The 23,778-nt window shown below is 37.7% G+C and overlaps 1 protein-coding gene across 1 annotated transcript in view; it reads right to left on the bottom strand.

Moving 5' to 3' along the window:
- hectd1 (HECT domain containing 1) overlaps positions 1 to 21,644 on the bottom strand; it is a 40,293-nt gene extending 18,649 nt beyond the window's left edge. Inside the window, 22 exon segments of the mRNA XM_046855257.1 lie at positions 1,192 to 1,331; positions 1,430 to 1,564; positions 2,650 to 2,755; positions 2,848 to 2,942; positions 3,051 to 3,197; positions 6,684 to 6,818; positions 7,017 to 7,093; positions 7,209 to 7,472; positions 7,670 to 7,777; positions 7,780 to 7,891; positions 7,987 to 8,157; positions 9,838 to 9,976; positions 12,813 to 12,987; positions 13,568 to 13,682; positions 13,764 to 13,862; positions 14,323 to 14,399; positions 14,513 to 14,783; positions 16,961 to 17,242; positions 18,608 to 18,835; positions 18,966 to 19,200; positions 19,447 to 19,673; positions 21,457 to 21,644. Coding sequence (XP_046711213.1) covers positions 1,192 to 1,331; positions 1,430 to 1,564; positions 2,650 to 2,755; positions 2,848 to 2,942; positions 3,051 to 3,197; positions 6,684 to 6,818; positions 7,017 to 7,093; positions 7,209 to 7,472; positions 7,670 to 7,777; positions 7,780 to 7,891; positions 7,987 to 8,157; positions 9,838 to 9,976; positions 12,813 to 12,987; positions 13,568 to 13,682; positions 13,764 to 13,862; positions 14,323 to 14,399; positions 14,513 to 14,783; positions 16,961 to 17,242; positions 18,608 to 18,835; positions 18,966 to 19,200; positions 19,447 to 19,586 — 3,251 coding nt within the window. The 5' untranslated portion in view covers positions 19,587 to 19,673; positions 21,457 to 21,644.
- Positions 21,645 to 23,778: the final 2,134 nt, after the last annotated feature.

The following is a 23,778-nucleotide window of genomic DNA, read 5'->3' as shown; positions in this document are numbered from 1 at the left end:
AAATTACAGGGGCTGAACAATGAAAGTGAAAGGCCTGTCTTTATACCACAATAATTTATTAATATGGTGTAGAGTCTCCTTATGCAGCCAATTACAGCATCAGTTCATCTTGTGGATGACAGATACAAGTCCTACACAATGGCCAGAGTAACTCTGAATCATCCCTCTTGCAAAGGAATGGCAATTGGCACATTGACATTTCAGAGCACATTGTTCGAATAACTATGTGCACATGGTCCTCCAAAATGGTTCAGTAATCCTTGGCAGTGACCCACACATCTAGCAATAGTAGTGCCAAGGGAATGTCATGACCTTGCTATCATTAGTAATCACCCTAAAATTCTTCAATTAGTAACTTTGTGGCTTACCACAAATCAACTTTCCCAAATGTGGGAAAGACAATGAAGGTAGACTCAGTAGAAAAAAAAACACATTTCATATTGTCCAGTCCAAAATTTCTGATGCTGGAACTACTGAAAAGATGTTTGCAATTGGCATGAATAACCAAAGGGTTAGCTATAGCAGTCTAACTTTGAATACTGACCCTGTTGAGCTCCCGACAAACAGATTTGGTGGAAATGGAAGAATTTAGGTACGCATTTAATCCTGCACTGGCTGGCTGACTATTTTGGTTTTATGATTATTATTTACCAATCCACTTTAGTACCTGGATATCCCTTTCAGACAGCTACGACTTGCGTTGACAGTTACGTCTGTTAGATATGTTTGTCCTTCACGGTGCAGACATTACCCTGGATACCATAGTGCTCTACACTACAAAGACATGCTGTCCTGGTCAAGGATGTGCCAGCGAGACACACTTTGTACTTTTTGAACTCATATGTCTCCCATTATGTTATGTGGATTTTCATATTTTATGTACAGCTGTGCAACTGCTCTGCTAATTCAGCCCTCACTTATGCTCTTACTTATGGACTGTGCCCTGTATGTGCCATAAGCAAAGACATGTTAACCACATTATCACATGTACTAATCCACCTTCAAACTAAATAAGAGCTTTGTACAGAGCAGAACTAAGAATAAAAAACAATTCTAAAAGGACACACAGTATGGATTAAACTATGCTGTCACAAACAACAGAAATGCACTCTTTCAGAATGGAAATGCATCCTAGCACTTAATGCAAGCAGTGCATATAGCACAGAAAAGACTAAAAAAAAAGAAACTTACTTTGCATTTGTGCCAATCCAATACACAATGCCATTCTCATCAAAGTCATGCTGATGTCTAAAGGTAAAACTTTGACCTTCTCTCAACTTCCTTACAAAGATGAAGGAGGACCTATCGAAGTCATACCACTGCTTTGCCACCTATTGGTCCAGAGACATGGTTAACTTATTATATAGTGCACAAGAATCACAATAAATTATAAGTGAGTAGAGGGGGAAAACTATTAAAATAACCTTACCATCTTAAGCAGATACTGCTCTAGAGACTCAACTGTAGCCAAAGGTTCCATCTTGAGCATTCTGCCAGTCCGATCAATTAAGGCTGTCTCACCTGGAGCCCGCTCTAATCGGAAACGGAGCCTCCTAGTCAGAATCTTTTATTTAAAAAAAAATAAATAAACCATTTACTCAAGTATGTAATATATATTTAATAAGTTAATTAATAAATCACAAATATGCTCTTATTGAGTACAGGCTTACACAATGTGAATGTGATTTCATTTGCTCCTATTGATTGAGCAATTAAGCTATTTGCTACTGTTTGCTAACCTACTGCAATTAGCACTACAACATATACACTGTTGATTTATGTATGTGATGAATGTGTTTAGTTTAGCCATTTGCCTAATAAGCAAAACCTAAGTTTTGACAATTATGTTTCTGTTATCTGAATTAACTGACAAATGCATGCATTTACTGTATTTTCCGGACTATAAGCCGCTACTTTTTTCCCACGTTTTGAACCCCGTGGCTTAATAAAGCGGCTAATTTATTTTTCCTGGGTTTTTTTCCCGGTTTCCAGTTTCAAGCCAAAACACTGAGCCCCATAACATTAGACCAATTAAATTGCCGAAAGGGTTCAGGCGAACCAATTAAATTATTTATATTAAATCGCGCTCCCACTGAATCAGGCCACACCACATCATAAATATGGATGCTGTTCCTCTGACGTTTGACCTGCCGCTCACTCGGACTGTCAACAGGAAATGAGAATCATTTGTCACGCTGAAAACAACCGGGCATGAAAAAAAACGCACTTCACCTGTGTTCTGAGCTGCACGGCATCGAGAGAAAAGCTTCACCGATGGTGATTTTTAAACGCACGACAATGCCAAAAGATAAACTTTTGAGAGAAATTGTTGTGACAGGAAGGAGAAAGACAGTGAACAATGACTTTCTTGGTAGGCTACTGTTTAGATACAAGCCGTGTAACAGTCACTGTCTTTCGTTAAAGCCTGTCAAGTAGTTTCAGTGTAGACACCTGCGGCTTATAGACAGGCGGTTTATTTATGCTCATAATAAAAATCTTTGTAAAATTCAGCGGATGCGGCTTATATTTGGGTGCGCTTTATAGTCCGGAAATTACGGTATGTCACTTTAATTATCAATCTACTATAAAATTACTCTAATCACTAATTTCTAAATTTAGATAAAAAAGGAGGCTTGCAGGAAGGTTCACCTGAAGGTTGCATGCTGAGCCGGGTGTCTCATACAAATGAAGAGGTAGCCGTTCTATAGACTCTAGCACTGCTATTAATTTGCGAATTAAGGCAACTGCGGGTCGGCTGAAACAAAAAAATTTTAAAACACTTGGTAAATCATATTTAGGAAAGAGCAAGGTGAAGACAGCTTTGGCCATAAATAGACAGTTTCCTACCTTTCATCATCTTCATTTTCACTAAATGCAGTTTTAAACACATTTATTCTCTCCATCAATTGCTTACAATCATGTTTCATATCAAGGTCCACACTCTGTAAAACAAAAACATGGTTACAATGGGGAAAACAACAAAACAGAAAATCATGCCATTAAATTGGAAAAAAGTAGCCATATTGTATACAGCCATCTGTGTAACTCACATTATTCAGAACAGTAAAAAGTGCTTGAACAAGCCCACTGCTGCACATTTCATAGGGGGAAATGGTGTTCTCATCCTTGAGAACCACAATCAAATTTTCTAAAGCCGTTTTCATAAGGTCTCGCCACATGTTCTCTCCCTCCATACACTATAACAGAGCAGAGAGAAAAGCAGCTTAATATTTATAATTAAATTTTTTTTTACAACAAAACAGCATTTAACAGTAATTAAATTAAAAAAAAGTTGGCAACAAATTACATTATTGATTGATTAAACTAAACTGGTGCTAGGTCACTAAATTTTGACTATAAAAAGCAACTGATAAAAGTGGTGGTGCAAAAACACACAGAACAATAAAACCATGCTGTTGGCATCATCTCTCAGATTGTGCTTTATTGTAATGGCATCCGGAAGGTTTTCACATCGCTTTACTTTTTCCCCACATTGTTATGTTACAGCCTTATTCCAAAATGGATTGTATTTATTATTTTCCAAAATATTCTATAAACAATACCCCATAATGGCAACATGAAAGAAGTTTGTTTAAAATCTTTGCAAATTTAATAAAGATAAATAAATAAAACGAAAAAAAAAAAAAAAAAAAAAAAATCACATGTACATAAGTAACTTTGTCATTAATCCTTTGTCATGAAACTCAGAATTGAGCTCAGGTGTTTCCTTTTTCCACTGATCTTTGAGATTGGCATCCACCTGTGGTAAATTCAGTTGATTGGACATGATTTGGAAAGGCACACACCTGTCTATATAAGGTCCTGCAGTTAACAGTGCATGTCTGAGCAGAAACCAATCCATGAAGTCCAAGCATCGTGTTGCGCAACCACCTCACTCGTGACATAGTGATGTATTTAATTAAAACGATACAAACAAGCACTAAACCTAAGCAGCAAATAACAGCAGCAGTAAACGATTATATTTTAGTCACTGTTGTGGTTTTCAGTGAATGATTATTCATTTGTACACTAATGCACATTTTTTCCTTTTTAATGAAGCCTGTTAGCTTGCTGCGTTTCTCAAGTTTCTTTTTCTAACATTTGTCTGCTACAACAGTTTTACAACTTTTGTTTTCAAACATGATTCAACTGCAGCTTTACTACGTTCAAATGCTTGCTTTTAATGACTATTTTTAATTTATGCATATATCTTAATTATTATACACAAATTAATTATATATTCTAGATGCTTATCTTCACAAATGAATAAAATATCTGTATTTTCTAAACAAAAATGGTCAAAACAATGTTGTATTATATAGATTTTTTTAAGCATGGTTGTCAACTTGTCATCTGCAAAATATAATACAAATGTTGATTTACAGAAATTGCTTCACCTTGAACACTCAAATGTTTTTTTTTTAACAGAAAGTAATAACCCAGCATGAGTGTATTTGTTTGAAGGAGACATTCCCCATGCCCTCCTCAACAAGCAGCCACTATAAGCTTTAAAATGTCTAAATTAGAGATAGTTAATCTCAATATGTGGCTTTTGCATTTTTTAAGTATACTTTTGTAAATAAATACCCTGAATTAGGGTTTTATATAGTTATAAGCAAAACATCAAATAATTTTAAAAAGTGAAACCAATCAATCTAAAAAAAAAGAAGAAAAGAAATCGTTTGATTACCCAAAAAGCTGTGAATACTTTCGAGATGCACAGTATTTGCATCATATGTTTATTGCGATATAGATCTATGATTATGTCCATCAGTAAACAATATTTTGTGCCATTTTGTTTTTTGTGCTACTTAAAGTATTAACAACATAGTCTCAAATATATATAATTAGTTTACATAACACAGTAAAACAGTGTCATTGAAGTTGATCTATGAGTCTACCCATAAAGAATTTATTTTATTTTTTTAAGTATTAGTTTGAACAAATCAAGGCTTGATTTACTTGATTTATTTTTTAACATTTAAGCATTGCCCACTTCCCAAAGCTTACTACTGAATCTCTAAATTATAAATTTTCAATTTAGCCCACTTTTCATAAAAATAAAATTGTCAAGCTCTATTATATGATCTGTTCACAACATTTAAAATATTTAGCAAAAAAAAATGAAAAGATTTTAGAGGAATCATGGCAATATGTTTTGAAGATTCATTCACCTCAATTTATCTACAACACATTTATTAAATTTAAATTGGTTCACCTCCTACACTCACAAACGTAAATCTAGGTCAACATTCGTTAAATATAGAGTGATGTACAGTGGAACCCGGTTATGTCGATGTCCTAGGGGGTCGCCAAAAAGCATCGAGATAAACGAAAATCAAAATGGCGGCAATATATTAACGTGCTTGAAATTTCTTTATGTACATGATGTGCGTTAATAAATGAGAATGTGCATGCACGTGTTTTGAAGGGTTTTACACAACAGCGTTGCCGATTTGTTTGATGAAGGCATGCTATAAAAATACATACAGTACATGTTTATCTGTCAGGAATCCACCTGCCACGCCCCCTTCGGCTCCCTTCAGCCTGGCAGGTGCTTTCTCGACCGCTTTCTCTGAAGCTCCGATTCAACCGCGCACATATGGTGCTCGTTTAGCATCATCACCAGCTCCTATTTAAACTTCCACACTCTCACTGTCCGTTATTGTTGGTATATGTTGGTTCACGGCGGTCGTTGTTATTGCTCATGTGTATCCCGGTACATGCCTTCCCACCGGCACTCTCTCAACGGCTGCGCTTTTCTTCCCAAAGCCGCGCCGCACCCCTACAAACACTACAAACACTAGCACTAACTAACAGCAGAGATTCACCAGTATACAATACAACACCTGCAGCAGCTGTAAGACTTGATTTTTCCGACACTTCCGCAAGTTCTTCTGCGGCTGCACCGAGATAACTGACGTTAAATGGCAAATTTTTCCCCCCTTGTGCTCGAGATATTAGGGTTCGGCGACATAAAAAAAGTCGACATAACCAATAAAAAATGCTTAGAAAAAGCGGGAATTTGGCGGTTCCACTTCAAAAACGTCGACTTAATAGGGTTGTCGAGATAACCGAGAGCAAGATAAGCGGATTCCACTGTATACATTGTTAAATATGTTGTTAATTATGTGTGATATGTGGGGTTGAGATAGCAAATAATAGTTTTCTTTTTTCCTCATGCTAAAAGCTTAACTACTGGCAATTAATATTTAGATTGACATATTTTAGATTTATTTTATTGGCTCAAGGATCTAATGAATTACATTATAAAAGAGAAGTCTTGATACTTAAAAAAAGGATGAAAATAAACCTTTTTAATAAACTATGACAGTCTGTGCCAACATACATAAGCAAATAGATTCAGATAAAACCTCTGAAATCTTTTTTTTCTATTCCCCTTTTTCATTTTATTATTTAATGTCTTATGTTAAATGATCAAATTTTTGATTAAATATAATAATAAAAAAATATTTTGGTGTAAAGCAATTAATAGCCCTACAAGATACAATAAATTATAAATCTTGAACCAGTGTTTAGAAAATGTGTATTATTATGTATGCCTCCAAACATTGTCATATGATAATTTTCTATATCCTAAAAAAAAAAAAAAAAAAAACAATCATTTGTTTTATTTATAGTGATTATGGTGAAGAACTCAAAATATGACATGGATTTCTTACCTGTCTGTTGGTATGCAGCTCCCAGGCAGATTCAAGCTGAGTGGCAATGTTTCTCAAAGTGACAACTACTCCCCTAGGCATACTTTCTACAGCCTTAAAATGGTCATCATACAAATCTCTAGCCATTGTCTTCACCTATAGAGACAGAGAAAAAAGAAACACAATTGACATGAGATGGCATCTTATATTTAAGTTGTCTAGCTCTGTACCAATATTTGGTTTTAAGTGTTTAATAAAATTTATTTTTTTATTGTTTATATAGAAAGAACCACAAATGTTCTCCCCTGAGACAAGTGCCATCTCAAATAAATTACATCACAAGCAAACAAAAACCTTTTGTTTTGTTTTTTCCAATTTAGATTTGAGCTTCCGTCCTCGTTTTCCAGTCCAGCCTGTCACAAACTCTGAACCTGGAACAAATTAGTATATGTATCAAAAATAATGGCCTCAAGAATTATTTGAAACAAGACATGACAACTTTAAATTACTTAAAATCAAAGGGTCCACAATTTTCCCCAAGCTCACCAAGAGACGTTTCAGCAGTAAAAGAGTGCTTGGTTCCTCGGTTAGACTCGAACACAAAGCCTGGTAGATCTTCTTTCAGGATGGTGGCCTGCTGACCATCTGAGTTATGAATGGCTATCTCCCCTTCCTTTAGGCATGTGAGTGACCAGTTGCCCACAGTGAGTTTTGTGGGTCCCACTGTTGACAGAATGGGTTGGCTAGATGTGACCGGCTTTACTTGACTTCGGGCACGTTGAAGCTTTTCCAAAAACTCACTCCGACTCTCTGAAACATCAGACATGCTATTAAATTAAGTAAAACAAGCTTTTATAAATGCAACAATTCCTTGTCTTACAAGATGAACTTTTAGCTGCCTATTTGTCAATAATGAGTATCAATACCAACAACAAGCTTTCTCTTTAATCACTTAAAAAATATACTATTGCATAAATATGGTAATAAAGATTAGAAAACAAAATCACCTGAACTGTCAGAGCCTCCCTCTGGGCTGCCACTGGAGTACATAGTAGCCAATTTGCCATCCAAGATGAAGCGAAACCAGCCATTGCTACCATTGGAAAGCTCCAGGCAGCAGCATCACTCCATATATATAAACAGTCCCTCCCTCTGATAATGGACCAGTCCCGCCAATGGTAAGGCTTACTCTGCTGAATCTCTTTGGCATCTTCCTGGGGTTCGTCCTCCTAAAATTATGATTTTGAATTTCAAGAAATGCTTACAACCAAATCTGTATTTGTTTATAACAAAGATTTTATTTTGCCAAATGGCTATTTATAACCTTCTCTGGTTTTGGTTCTTCCTCATTCTCATCATCTGAAGTAGGTCCTGCCAGAGTGGACACCTTATTGATGACACCAAGTCTAGCCAGTTGGTCCAAGAACACATCGCCCCCTTTATCCACCAAATCTCTTATGATCTGCAGTGCCAGCAAGTGACCATCATCATCATCCTGCAGGGAAAGTGAAAGTACATATTAAATAATTTCCTGTTGACAAAATAAACCTAAAAGATATTTTTTTACAGAATACCACATTTGATTAACAGACAATATATACTCTCCCAAGCACTTTTAAAAACACCTGCACATATACTCATTCATTTAATTATTAAAATTAAATTAAAGAAATGCATAAAATCATGCAGATATAGATACAGCATCAACCACCTAAAAGTGAAAATAGTGAGTTCACTGATTTTGACTGTGGGATGTTTACAGAACAGTCTTTGGGGTTTAATCAGAACAAGAGGTGTACAATATATATAAAATTTACTATAATACTGTAATTGTTTAACAATGTGTGATTTAAGTATATCTCACAACTCAAACAACACACCTACAGCGTGAATACATTACGTGATTAAATCTAGTTGGTTGGACTCGTGCTCATGTGCGTTCTTTCACTGCATAGTTTAGTCTATTAAAGTTTAATTAGAATCATCACAAAATTCAAATTATGGGGGCAGAAAACTTGAAGAAAAACTGCACCTTTCATGTGATTAATTATTAATGAATTTCATATAGTTATGATATCACATGAAAGGTGCAGTTTTTCTTTAATAATAAGAAACTTATGTTTTAGACACCACATTGCCTGTTTTTGATTCCAAACAAAATCCCAGCAACGTTTTTTGTGTCTCTTATGCCCAACAGGTTTAAACGGGTGATTCATTTAATCGCAATGACTTACTTATTAGCAGTGACTTACTGACGTTTTTAATTTCACATTTAAAATCTCTCTTTTCTGCATTGCAAATATGAATTTTGTTGATACTGATTTCATTTGCTTGTTAAAGGTCAATTCTGAATGACTGATTAAAGTTAAGAATTTGACTCAAAGATAACCACTTCAAAAAAATGGCTTTATAAAGGTAAAAAAAAATGCCCATAAAACCAAAGAGAGACTGCAGTAGGAACAGACTTGTTAGTCAACACAGTCATCACTTGTCACACACTATTTGATTATGCTTGCTGACCATGTGCATCCCTTCATGGCCACATTTTGTCCTTCTTCTAATAACTGTCTCCAGCATTAAAATACAGCATATGCAAAGCAAAAGTCATCTCAAACTAGTTTTATGAAGATGACAATGATTTCAATAGATCTAAAAAAAAAAAAATAGTAATAAAAAAAGGTCCTACCCAGTATTAGTTTAGTGTTCCAAATAAAGTGCTCGACATTTGTACACACTTGGACACCGTAATTTCCGGACTATTAAGTGCACCCAAATATAAGCCGCACCCACTGAATTTTACAGAGATTTTTATTTTGAACATAAATAAGCGCACCTGTGTATAAGCCGCTCATAAAAACTAATGAACTTTACACAGGCTTTAACGAAAGCGGACAGTCCGAGTGAGCGGCAGATCAAACATCAGAGGAACCTCATCTAAATTTATGATGTGGTGCGGCCCGAATATTGAAGCTTGTGAATGATGAAGCTTGTGAAACTGGGAAAAACCCAGGAGAAATCCATAAATTAGCCACGTCACTGTTTAAGCCACGGGGTTCAAAGCATGGGAAAAAAGTAGTGGCTTATAGTCCGGAAAATACGGTAATTGAAATCAGACCCAAAAACTGGTGGATAGAATTAGATTAGATAAGCACTGTAGGCTGAAATAAGCACTAACCTCCTGGTCCAGCACAGTAGCAGTGATTTCTACCAGAATGGTGGGCAGATTGTGTCCAGCATCAGAGTCGCAGACTTCCTTAAGCAGTACTTCAGAACTGTAATGAACCATCTTCCTGATCAGCGCTAAACTAGCTTTCCTACAGATAAAAAAAACAACACTTTATTATCCTGACCCTGTTTAAAAAATAAATAAAAAATAAAAATCACACAAAAAAGAAACAAGCATGCTTATTACAGTTCCAAATATAAGTCCCAAATTTTAGTTCAGATTAAATCAAAAAAGTAAGAATAATAACTTACATGGAAGTCAATATGCTCCCTTACTACAAACAATGAAAATGTCTCATTATAACAGTGACCTTAGGAATTAACCCTAAACGATGCTTTTGATTGAAGGTAATCTAGGGAAAATGTTTCCCTAGATTGAGCTTAAGTTTCAAGTTTTATAAATATATAAGTGGTACTTTAGACAAATTAACTACTTTATTAAACAATAAAGGCCGAACTACATGGGTTTTTCTCTGGCCGATGGTGAATTTTGAGCATCATATACACGCACAGTTCTGTATGTCAGGTGAATCATGGTGGTGTATGAGTATAGCTTCTTCTTCTTCCGGCTTCTCCTATTAGGGGTCGCTATAGCGGATCATCAGTCCCCATACCCCCTGTCCTCTACACCTTCCTCTTTCAACCCAACCAACTGCATGTCTTCCCTCACCACATCAATAAACCACCTCGTTTGTCTTTCTCTTTTCCTCCCTCCTGGTAGCTTCAACCTCAGCATTCTCCTACCGATATAACCCATGTGCCTCCTCTGCAAATGTCCAAACCATCTCAATCTCGCCTCCCTCACCTTGTCTCCAAAACGTCCTACATGCACTGTCCCTGTAATAAACAAATTTCTAATCCTGTCTATCCTCATCACGCCCAACGAAAATTTCATCTTCAGCTCTGCTACCTCCAGCTCCACCTCCTGTCTTTAACTCAATACCACTGTCTCTGAACCATACAACATTGCAGGTCTCACCACAGTCCTATAAACTTTCCCTTTCACTCTCGCAGAAACTCTTCTATCACAAATCACTCCTGCCACTCTTCTCCACCCACTCCACCCTGCCTGCACTCTTTTCTTTACTTCTCTAACACACTCTCCATTACTTTGCACTGTAGATCCCAGGTACCTGAACTCCTCCACCTTCTCCACCTCTTCTCCCTGCAACCGCACCACTCCACATCTCATTCACACACGTACTCTGTCTCACTCCTACTGACTTTCATTCCCCTTCTCTCCAGCACGTACCTACACCTCTCCAGGCTCTTCTCAACCTGCTCTCTACTCTCACCAAAAATCACAATATCATCCGTGAACAATATAATCCATGGAGACACCTGTCTGACCTCGTCCATCAAACTTTCTATCACCTCTGCAAACAGAAAAGGGCTCAGAGCCAATCCTTCTCTAAATCTACACACACACACACAATGCAACTCATTCTGACCTTCTCTCTACTTCTCCATCAACATTCTCAAAGCAAATAATGCATCTGTGTTACTCTTTCTCAGCAAGAAACCATACTATTGCTCACAGATGGTCACCTCTTCTCTCAGCCTGGCTTCCACTACTCTTTTCCATAACTTCATGGTGTGACTGATAAATTTTATTCCTCTGTAGTTACTGCAAGTCTGCACATCTCCCTTATTCTTAAATACCGGTACCAGCACACTCCTCCATTCCTCAGGCATCCGCTCACCTTCCAAAATCCTGTTAAACAATCTTGTTAAAAACTCCACTGCCATCTCTACTAAACATCCACACTTCTACTGGTATGTCATCTGGTCCTACCGATTTTCCACTCTTTATCCTCTTAATTGCTGCTCTCACTTCCTCCTTACTAATCCTATCCACTTCCTGCTTCACAATCTCCACACCATCCAACCTTCCCTGTCTCTCATTTTCCTTATTTATCAGCTGCTTAAAATACTCCCTCCATTATCTCAACACACTCTCCTCACTAGTCAACACATTTCCATCTCAATCCTTTATTGCTCTAACTTGCAGCACATCCTTCCCAGTTTGGGCTCTCTGCCTGGCCAATTGGTACAAATTATTTTTTCCTTCCTTAGTGTCCAACTTCTCATACAGCTCCTCATATGCCTTTTCTTGGCTTTCACCACATCCCATCTGCTTCCGCATCTCCTTGTACTCCTGCCTACTTTTCTCATCACTCTGTCAATCCCAATTGGTACAAATTATTTTTTCCTTCCTTAGTGTCCAACTTCTCATACAGCTCCTCATATGCCTTTTTCTTGGCTTTCACCACATCCCTCTTCACCTGCTGCAGCATTTCCTTGTAATTCTGCCTACTTTTCTCGCCACTCTGTCGATCCCAATTCTGTTTTGCCAACCTCTTTCTCCTTATGCTGTCCTGCACTTCCTCATTGTACCATATCTCTTTGTCTACCTTTCTATTCCCAGATGTCACACCAAGTACCTTTCTAGCTGTCTCCCTCATCACTTCTGCTATTTGCCAAATCATCCAGCACCTCTTTCAGTTTCCACCATCTTATTCTTCTTTCAGGCATCACTCTCCTCCTCTTCTTCTTCACCTCCAAAACCAGCCTACAGCCCACCATCCGATGCTGTCTAGCTATACTGTCCCCTGCCAACACCATACAGTCTCCAATCTCCTTCAGGTTGCATCTCCTACATAGAACATAGTCCACCTGTGTGCACCTTCCTCCACTCGTGTACGAGTATAGCTAATCAAAAAATAAAATGTATATTAACAATTGGGATGCTTAAATGGTTTTCTAAAAACCTCAATACAACAGTTACATTTTGTTAGAAAGAGTGATCTCAATAATGGGCAAGGTTTTCACACTTGTAATTTCAGTCACTGTCCTATACAAGCTTCACCTCATAACCCTGTCAATATAATGTACTGGTCTTTAAACACTCTCAAACAAATTAACCTTATTGAAGGCAGCATGGTTTGCTGAAAGGTTTGTGCAAATACTGGAAGCAGCCTTTTCAGATAGATGGGTGCCATCTCAGGGTCTCCTTTTGGATCACTGCCCTCTTCCTCCTCCTTGTTCACATCCTTCTTTTTCTTGTCATCCCCCTTGTTCACTGGGCACATCCAGTCTCCTAAAGCATGTTACAAATAAATGACCAAAAAAACTCTCCAAAGGACAAAATACATTGAAAACACAAATCAACAGACAATAAGAGAAACATAACTGCTCATATATTCTGATCTTTCAACACTGTGTTGGAAATCATATCACAAAGGTACTCACACTGCAGTACCCCAAGATACATGTTACTCTACAAACCTAAATTTTAAATTCTGCATTTATGACCATACAGTGCAGAAATGTCTCTCCACTTTCTCTAAGTTAATGGCAATAGCAAGTAGTTAACACAATCCTTCATGCATTTCTCTTTTCCACAGTCAAGAGAGTGACGTAATAACAAACAGGCAAGAAGAAGCTGTTGCCAGTGTAATAAACCCTACTGATGGTACTATAGCATGGTAGTGAGCTATAGTAGCATTCTGATATGTATAATTACACAGCACAACACTTATCCTGACATCTAACATGGGTAAACACATTATTAGGCAAAGTTTTAAAGGCTTTTACTTTATAAATTGAATGTCATGTAAACAAACAATTCAAGATTGTAAAGTCTAAATCCAGTAAAAACAAAATGCAATGAAACGCACCAGGGGACTGGAGAATTGCTACAACCTCACTATGGCCCCTCTCCCTGGCCTTGTCCAGAGGAGTTTTACCATCTTCATCCCTCAGATCAGGGTTAGCTCCATGACGTAGTAAAGTCTTAAAAACATAAAAGAAAATAGGTCAAGCTGGAATTTTAATCCAGACAGAAAGTATTCTGATAATTAAAGCTCCTGTTACCTTAGCTACTTGCGGTCGCCCAAAACAGGCAGCATAATGCAGGGACGAAGATCTTTGGCCTCTATTGACATCAGCACCTCTCTCACACAAGAACTCCACCTAGAGCAGAGCACATTTAAACATCAGTCATTCACACTTACTACTATCGACTTACTATTACTATTGGCTCTGTGGCACTGATGTGCAGTATTTTTGTTAATAAAATCAGGTTAAGAAATAAAGTTGCACTGAGCTTAATTATATGTGGTCTTCACAGCAGTCATATCTGAATCTGTTTTACAATCTAGATCAGTTAGTGGGCAAACACCACTTGATTTATTTTATGTTCTTTTATACACATAAATATTAAGTCCCAACTTTCCAAAGTTCCAGATTTTAAGTGAAATCCTTATTTAAGCTCAACATCAGTAACTTACAACCTTTTACAAGCCAACTACTACACATGTTGCTTGCAATTTGCATAGAATGTTGAGTTTCAAACTTTCAAAGAGCTTCATACTTTAAACAATTGAAAATAAATGTAATTAATTAAAAATCACAAACATTAGAAAATTCTCACCATTTCCTGTGTACCAAACGCTGAGGCCCAATTCAAAAGTGTCTGTCCCACATCATCCATAAAATTAACTTCAAATGCTAAAAAAGAAAATAAGTGTCATTAAAGAGTAATAAGACAGAAAGAGCCATAACATAAAAAAAAAAAAAAAAAGCACTGAAATGAGTCAAGTCAATTATAAACCTGTTCTTACCGCCGGTGTCAATGGCATCAATGAGCGCATCTGTATCCTTGCTACGAATACAGTCAATGAGCTGACGATGTGAGCGCTCTCCAGAGCTGTCAAGGCGTCGTAGGCCTGGAATACGCCCACCCGCACCAGCTGTGGATTTAGGCAGCGCCTTGCGGCCCTCGAACAGAAGAACTAACAGCAGGTCAACCAAGCGCATTGTATCCAGCACACAACGTTCGTCACCTTGCAGGGCACTCTCCATTGAATCAGGTAGTTCTGAACGCAGCAGGTCCTGAAAAGGCATACAAAATTGCATTTGATTTAAATATGAGCATAATCAAGCCCCACTTCTTCTTCTTCTTTCGGCTGCTCCCATTAGGGGTCGCCGTCTCCATACGACCCTGTCCTCTACATCTTTCACACCAACTACCTGCACGTCTTCCCTCATCACATCCATGAACCTCCTCCTTGGCCTACCTCTTTTCCTCCTTCCTGGTGGCTCCATCCTCAGCATTCTTCTACCAATGTAACTCATGTCCCTCCTCTGCACATGTCCAAACCATCTCAATCTCGCCTCCCTCAACTTGTCACCAAAACATCCTACATGGGCTGTCCCTCTAATAAACTCATTTCTAATCTTGTCCATCCTCGTCACTTCCAACGAAAACCATAACATCTTCAACTCTGCCAGCTCCGTCTCCTGTCTTTTACTCAATGCCATACAACATCGCAGGTCTCACCACAGTCCTATAAACTTTCCCTTTCATTCTTGCAGATACCCGATCACAAATCACTCCTGTCACTCTTCTCCACCCACTCCACCCAGCCTGCACTATTTTCTTTACTTCCCTAACACACACTCCATTACTTTGCACTGTTGACCCCAGTTACCTGAACAGCTCCACCTCCTCCATGCAACCGCACCACTCTACTGCCCTCCCTCTCATTCACACACATGTACTCTCTCTTACTCCTACTGACTTTCATTCCCCTTCTCTCCAGCGCATACCTACACCTCTTCAGGTTCTTCTCAACCTCCTCACTACTCTCACCATAAATCACAATATTATCTGCAAACATCATAGTCCAGGGAGACTCCTGTCTGACCTCGTCCGGCAACCTGTCCATCACCACTGCAAACAGGAAAGGGCTCAGGACCGATCCTTGATGTAGTCCAACCTTCACCTTGAACCAGTCTGTCGTTCCTACTGCACACTTCACTGCTGTCACACTGTCCTCATACATGTCCTGCACCACCCTCACATACTTCTCTGACACACCTGACTTCCTCATACAATACCAAAACTCCTCTCTTGGCACTCTGTCGTACGCTTTTTCCAAATCCACAAATACACAATGCAATTCCTTCTGACCTTGTCTTTACTTCTCCATCAACATTCTCAAAGAAAATAATGCAGCTGTGGTGCTCTTCCTCTATATAAAAGCATACTGTTGCTCACAGATGGTCACCTCTTCTCTCAGCCTGGCTTTCACTACTCTTTCCCATAACTTCATGGGGTGACTGATCAACTTAATTCCCCTGTAGTTACTGCAGGTCTGCACATCTCCCTTATGCTTAAAGATCAGTACCAGCACACTTCTTCTCCATTCATCAGGCATCCTCTCACCTTCCAGAATCTTGTTAAACAATCTGGTTAAAAACTCCACTGCCATCTCTCCTAAAAAATCTCCATGACCCACATAATCAAGCCCCACTACATGACCAAAAGAATGTGGGCACCTGACTAATCACATTTACAATCCCATCTGAAAGTACTGGAATAAAGCCAATTTAATTGTTTTTGCTAGACACTGAAAACATTGCTGTGTGATAAAAGATTAATATGAGGTGATTCAGAGGGCAAAAGGTTACATAGGCTTTGTATGCTGTAGAACTGACATGTATGCTGCATTAACAATATAAACACGATGAGAGAGTGAAGAAACTGTATTTTTATTTCTCTGTATGTCTGCACATATTGTGGCAATGACAGATAAAAACCTTGAACTGCAATTTCTTGTTCCTGGAATTACGAGTATTCAAAGTGAGGTCAATGAAGACAAGGTTCACAAAAGCTTATGTTGAAGCACAGTACAGTGCCTTCAAACCCACTGAATAACTTGGGTTCAATGGCTAAATAACTTGTCGTTTTAATGCTGTTTTAATGCTCTTTTAGCCAAATACCCACAGTCATGCTCCAAAAAAGACTTAAGATGAGTAGAGACTGATCTAGCTAAAAAGGTTGTTTCAAATCCAAATTAATGCCCATGGTTTTGCAACTGGATGTTCAAACATTTAATTGTAAGATGTCATAGCATTATGGGACCATGAGACAGTATGCCACATCATTATTATCATTAACACACAAAACATACACCAAGTATTTTATAAAATACAAAATTATGTAGCTAATCTTTTGCCACTACCACTTCTAGAAACAATAAGTCATAAATCAAAACAATACATACGTGAGTGACGAGTGGTGAGCCCCTGCACAGTGTAGACAGTAGACTGACGATAGTGGACACCTGGTTGCTAAGTTTGGAGTCTGGGGCAGAGGGTGCACCACCTGTAGATGTTCTGCCTGTTTTGCAGGTAGAAGAAGGACCAGCGACTGAACCTCCTGCAGCAGCCATACGCGAAAGAAGCTCCTCACTCAGGCCATGCTTGGCCAGTGGAGCTGGATCTACACCTCGCCGTGTGAAACGATCAGCCAGAGATGCAAAGCAGCGGAGTGCTCCATCAGAAACCTACAAAACAACAATATCATGTGTTTTACGTTTAACCACAAGTATAGATATTAAAATATTAAAGCAGTTGCCACAATAAAGATTCAAAATTTCAAAAGATAAGATGCAAAGATATTTCTGACTCAAGGTATTCATTAAGAATCTGCAATCCGAATGAATTCAAAATCTGCATATGACAAGCAGAAAGCCCTTTTTTTTATATAAATGAAAAATGCAGTTCTCCCTCCTATGTTTTATGCTTGCTACGCACACACTACAACATGAACATGCTACTGTATAATGGATTTAGTTGCAGAAATCTACAATCATGACATTGTGTTTCATGCAAATTGAAGGCTTTATACCATCTAGAGTTAAATTCTTAATATAAAGACACAATGTGGATGAGGTACACCACAGGAAATGCAAAAAAAATGTAATTAAAGCACAGTCACTATTTTAATTAGAATTGTGGAATTAAACAGGTTACATTGAAATGATTTGATAGATAAGTCATGTCTTCTTCAAGGCTCATATCCACCACCTTGCAACTTAGAGGACTTTAAAGGATGTGCTTCCAAAGGTGTGAAATTTTGAAATGGTCAGCAAGAAAAATATTTTGTGGGACACAGTAGTTCTCAGACATTTATTTGCATGACAAAATGTGAAATGTCAAAATTGTATTGCTGAAATTGCATACAAGAATATCTGTGAAAACTAAACCCATTTAGTGCATTTAATTTCCATATTACATATGTATAAAAAAAATAATAAAACCAAACAACCAAACTTTGAAATTTTATTTTGCCTAAATCCTATGGAAGCCTTTTCTGCAATTCCAAGTTTTTTTTCCTTACAATTCTGACTTTATTTCGAATAAACTTCCAACATTTCCGGTGTATGAACGAAGCCATCTCTGCTTCATCGGTTTGTTCCGTCTCCTCCGGAGCTGATCGCAAGACAGTGTTCTCTCCAGGGATCGAAAGCTTAGTTTGATACCATGCGATTTTATTGATTGTAGCCTATTTTATTTTTAATGTTTGAAGTTTTCTGGAACTACACAGGGGGTGACGCTACCCAATTCGCAAAAAAAAATTATAATAATAATAATAATAATAATAATAATAAATGCTAGAAAGGCAGAATTGCAAGAAAAAAAACTGTGTGGCAGAAACGGCCTCCATACGAATCTTATCTTCGCCCCTTGCTGTTTTCTCCCTGTTTCTCCATTTTTTTTTATCCTGTAGCATCTTCTGTGTTTACCTATCCGGAGCGCTACAAAGTTTAGCAAGTGGTGCATTAGTAATAATGGTCTGCTTGTAGTTAAATTGACCAAACGAAGGAATCAAGGACTTACTCAAGGAATCGTTTCAGCCCTACAATTACCTGGTGATCTTCATGCTTGAGAAGACTAGACAAGGACTCCACACATGTCTCAAGGGACGAGTCTTGTGGCTCCATCTTACTGCAGAGTCGAGACACCACTGCCATGGCTGAGTGCAGTGTGTCCTTATGCACCAGGTGACCACTGTCCCGAATGAAACTCAAAACACAGTTCAGCCCTCCAGCCTCAAATACAGCACCAGACTCTCGGGTGCAGATCAGTTCCAGCACCTAAAAAGATAAAAGCCATAAAGGTCTAATAATCATGTCAATTACATGAAAAGTTCTACAATACCAAGTGCCTTTCATGCAGGTCAAGATAAGTCAGACAGCACCATTTTGCCTAGGTAACAATACTCACCTTTACACACTGCTCTGCAAGATCTCTGCTAGTCCTATTGTTGAGCTCTACCACCACCAATCGGTTACACAGAGCCTTGATGGCTCCATCCACTCCAACTATCCTGCGTGTGCACTCAGCCGACACATCTAAGTAATAGGTGATGGCCCTGGCTGTCACTTCCAAAACATTGTCAGGGGCACTTTCATCCAGGAAGATCTTACAAAGAGCTGGAAGAAATGTTCGTGGAGGACACCTAGAGACACAATGCAAACAGGAATAAAGAAAAGATACACAGATGTGCAAGGGCAAATTGACACAATGCACTGAACTGGACTGCAGAACCATTCAATGGATATACTGGTAACATAACTATAAAAATATATATTTACAGATCTACTCACATCTTGGAAGATTTCTGGACAGAAACTGTAGAACTAGATTAGCCAGATACTCATGGTATGCACTTGAAAGAAAATAAGCTTTTGCAATTTTCACTCACGTCTCAAAGCAGCGATCTACATTATCTGACATAAGCAGTAGCATGCAGAGCTGCTCAAGAGCAATTAGCTGCATGTCCCGCTCGTCACCCTGCCCCATCTGTAGCCATTCCAGCAATGTGTCTGGGTCCACATCAGCCATGACACCCAGTGACAGCTTCCGCCGGTCAGATGAGAGAGAAGAATATGAGCTGTCACTGGTCCTCTTGTAGGTTCATGAAGTCTTTACCTTGTAAGAAAATAAAAAGTCTAGTTTAGCAAAGCAAACAATGTCGCCTGCATTAATAGAAACAGTGGACATGGATGGCCACCTTAAAGGTCTTGTGGCTGATTATCTTTCATATCGATAAACAGATCAGAGTGTTGAAAAAACAAAGACAACAAACCAGTCTGATAAATCACCATGATCAAAAAATCACCACTGAACTGCTTTAATAAGTAATGATTCCAAGCCAACCAGTAGCTACTGAATATAATAAAGCTTTTCAACATACAGAAAACAAAAACAGTTAAAACTTAATCGAGATGAATTCTCTTTCTCTCTCACACACACACTAAGAAGTTAAAACAGTTCTTCACCCTAGATATTCATTAAGTATTTTAAATCCTTTAAAACCCTCAGAAATTCAAAACCTAAGAAATATATAAAACTGACGGAATCTGTGTACACTAAATGACTATTTATTTTTAAGGATTTTATGTACAATACAATATGTTTTTCTCAACAATGCCTGTGGTAATTAAAATGCACACTAGAAATTAGAGACCCATGCAAATAAATAGATACACAAATACATATAAACATGAATTTCCTGAAAGGTTTAAGTTCTTGTTAATAAGTTAAACCTCTTGCATGAGAATGTTTGCACCTGAATGAACATCATTGCCAACTTGGCATAAGGTTTTGCATTTGAAAATGCATAATGTTTATTGGATTAACTTTAGGAACATTTAAGTGGATTATAGCAGGTTTTCAGAAGTTCCAAACCCATTTTACTTGTAACACTAATAAAAATGAGTTAATGAGTGATGTGCACAAAACAAATAAGTGTGTAAACCGAAAGAAGATGAATGTTATGAATTTGAAAAATGATGAAGTGGTAAGAAGAGTGTCATTCATATGAAGTCTCTAGATGAGTAAAAACGCTACTTTTTCACAGTCTGGTTCATCATGCTAGCAGTAACCATGTTCTACCTACAGACTTGAATCAAAAAAACACTGCACAAAAGCACTACGCAATATTTGTTTCAACAAACACACCAAGCTAAATTAACCAGCTCCTGTGAACAGCTTGGCTTTAAGTCTATCCGACAATTATTTAATGCATCTATCCAGCAAGCACAAAATAATAGTTATCTACCTATCACTGGGACAGATCAGCTTAGATTTGGCTTTCTGTTGGTGATAATGGTAGTTTGGCAGAAAGTGAGCCAAGACTGCTGTTATGATCAACTGTAGCTTAGTTACATGGTGAAAACTTATTTCACGCTCAGCCCAACAAACTGCTGACACCTGATACATCGCAAATATCCGATGCTAACCAACCTCGCTCATACCAAACCCTGTCAAACTAAGAGTCTGCATATTATTAACTTATCACAATAAACCTAATAACACAAGCGAACCAAATAGGTAGATAACCAAATAAAATTATTATTAACTGGTCATATGTAATCAGGCTATACAACAACTCGACGTCGGATGAGCCTCAGATGGTTCATGTTAGATAACTATACTGTATATCTTTGTTTTACTTATCATATACCATGTTAACTAAACAGTTTCCGACCTAGTAGATTTACATATTCTAACGTTTTATATCGTCTTATTTTAAAAAGCTTCCAAGTTGAAGTGAACTATAACAAACACGTTAGCTTGCTAGACCCGGCTAACTCATGCTAATTGGTCGGATTAGGTTAAACTTCCAGCCTCTTGAGAAAATAAACATTACCATGAGCCTATTTTACCTAACCTCAACATAAAGCGACTCTCTAAAAGGTTAAACACTCACCGCTATATATGATGGGTCATAATCTTCCATACATTTGTTAACAGTACCGAAGCTGTAAACAGTAATGCTCAACAAACACGGCCTTGTGTTTACCGACAAATCCCGGAGAGTACAGTTCTGCGCGAGCGCGAGGCCTGGACGCTTCAGCTCGCCGCGCTCGTAGGAAACACGGCCGGCTTTTCCTTACCAACAGAGACAAACTCACCGTTTCGATAGCCGCCGAGAAATCAAAATGGCATTTAAAACAGCAGTTGCGAAACCCAAACGTGCTTCTTCATCCCCTTTTGGTGATTGATTGATTGATTGATATATATATATATATATATATATATATATATATATATATATATATATATATATATATATATATATATATATATATATATATAAATGTGTGTATATATCTATATATATCTATATATATATATATATATATATATATATATATATATATATATATATATATATAATTTATATATATAGAGAGAGAGAGAGAGAGAGAGAGAGAGCTACACACGCGCGCACACAAACACACAAAGCTAAAGGTCAAAGTGAACGGGGGTAAGCAGCTGACTGTTCGGAACGAAATGGAACCGTCGAAGGGAAACAGCGCGAGGCTCTGCATCACGAGGCACAATGCTGCACTTCCAGTACCCGTCAGCGGGGGAGCTAACGAATAAATGTTTATCTAGTTATTTTAAGGTTGCAAACATTTATTTTCTATTCATTTGATTTTTGTCTTTCTACAAGTAAATGTCTAAAGACAGGTCTAAAGCTGTCAAACAAAAGCTCTAAACCTATTCACCATAAGAAATTATAACTTGTCTATCATCCCTTTCAATGTAAATGAACTGAAAGATAAAAAAGTGCTCAATAGATCCATATGTCAAATGATTCATTCAAGACTTTAACACACCTTCTCCTTCAGTGGTTTTTCTTTATTTTTATTTTCAACATTTTACTGAAGCCATCCAAAGTAAGAAATAACATGCATGGAATTATGTAGTAAACAAAAAAGTGTTTATTTTAGATTGTCGCTACATTTTGCTTTGATGAAAACTTGGCAAGCTCATGCCATTCTCTCATCAGACTCACGAGGTAGTCACCTGGAATGGTCTCACAGGTGTGTCTTGTCAAGAGTCAACTACAGTTGTCTTGTGCAGAGGAAAGGGTGAGTACAAAGTCAATAGATCCTATTTGTGCTACTACAACTACTGTACCAATCTATATTATGTTTCTTGCCAATAAGTTAAGTAAAGAGAAAAGACAGTCCATCATTACTTTGAAAATAAAAGTCATTCAATTTGAAAAATCTCAAGAACTTCATTTTCAAAACGGCTTGACTAAATAAGTATGTTTTCAGCCTCGACTTGAACACTGAGACTGTGTCTGAATCCCGAACACTAATTGGAAGGCTGTATTATATAATATACTATATAAAGAAAAAAGCAGTGGGCCTAAGACAGATCCTTGCAGAAGACCAAACTCAGAGTATGGAGAACTCACCATTTACATCAACAGACTGATAGCGATCAGTCAAATAACAAAGTCAAATAACACTAGTCAAATAACGCCAGAAGAGAGCTGTTCCCTTTATTCCAACAAGTTTTCTAGTCTAGCAAGGAGGTTAGTATGTTTAATGGTGTCAAAAGCTGCACTAAGGCCGAGAAAAACAAGTAGGGAGACACAACCCTGATCAGAGGCAAATAACAGATAATTTACCACTTTAACTAATGCTGTTTCTGTGCTATGATGAGGCCTAAATCCTGACTGGTACATGTGCTGATCAGCAGCACAAAGAGCTTTTCTTTTACTCAAGAGGCTCTCCTTTCATGCTATTTGAAATACTGTCAACTTGGTTTGACAGTTCCCGAGTGGTCTGTTTTAAGGTGCAAATTTTTCTGCCTGATCATTTTGGTTTTAAGGGGAGCTACATCATCTAGAGTGTAACAAAATGTTGATTCGAGACATTCAGTGGCCCAGGGGTCAGATGAAGATCTAATTCATGTCGACAACTCCAGAAGATTATTGATAAAACTCGCTGCTGTAGTTGAAGTGAATGTACGCTTAACACGGTAACGTGGCGAAGTATTAATGCTATGACTAAGGCATATTTTAAAAGAGATGAGATAATGGTCTGAAATAGCTTCAGACTGTGGAATTCTGACTATATTTTTTTATATTGAATCCAAATGATAATATTAAATCAAGAGTGTGTCCACCACTATGAGTGGGTCCTATAACATTCTGATTAATTTCAACTGAATCTGAAATGGACACAACTGCTGTTCTTAAGGAGTCTTCCTCATTAACAAAATGAAT

The sequence above is a fragment of the Silurus meridionalis genome, chromosome 8 (genome assembly GCF_014805685.1).
Source record: "Silurus meridionalis isolate SWU-2019-XX chromosome 8, ASM1480568v1, whole genome shotgun sequence".
NCBI classification, from domain to species: Eukaryota; Metazoa; Chordata; class Actinopteri; order Siluriformes; family Siluridae; genus Silurus; species Silurus meridionalis.
The sequence above is the reverse complement of the archived record's forward strand: the minus strand, read 5'-3'. Positions and strand labels throughout refer to the sequence as shown.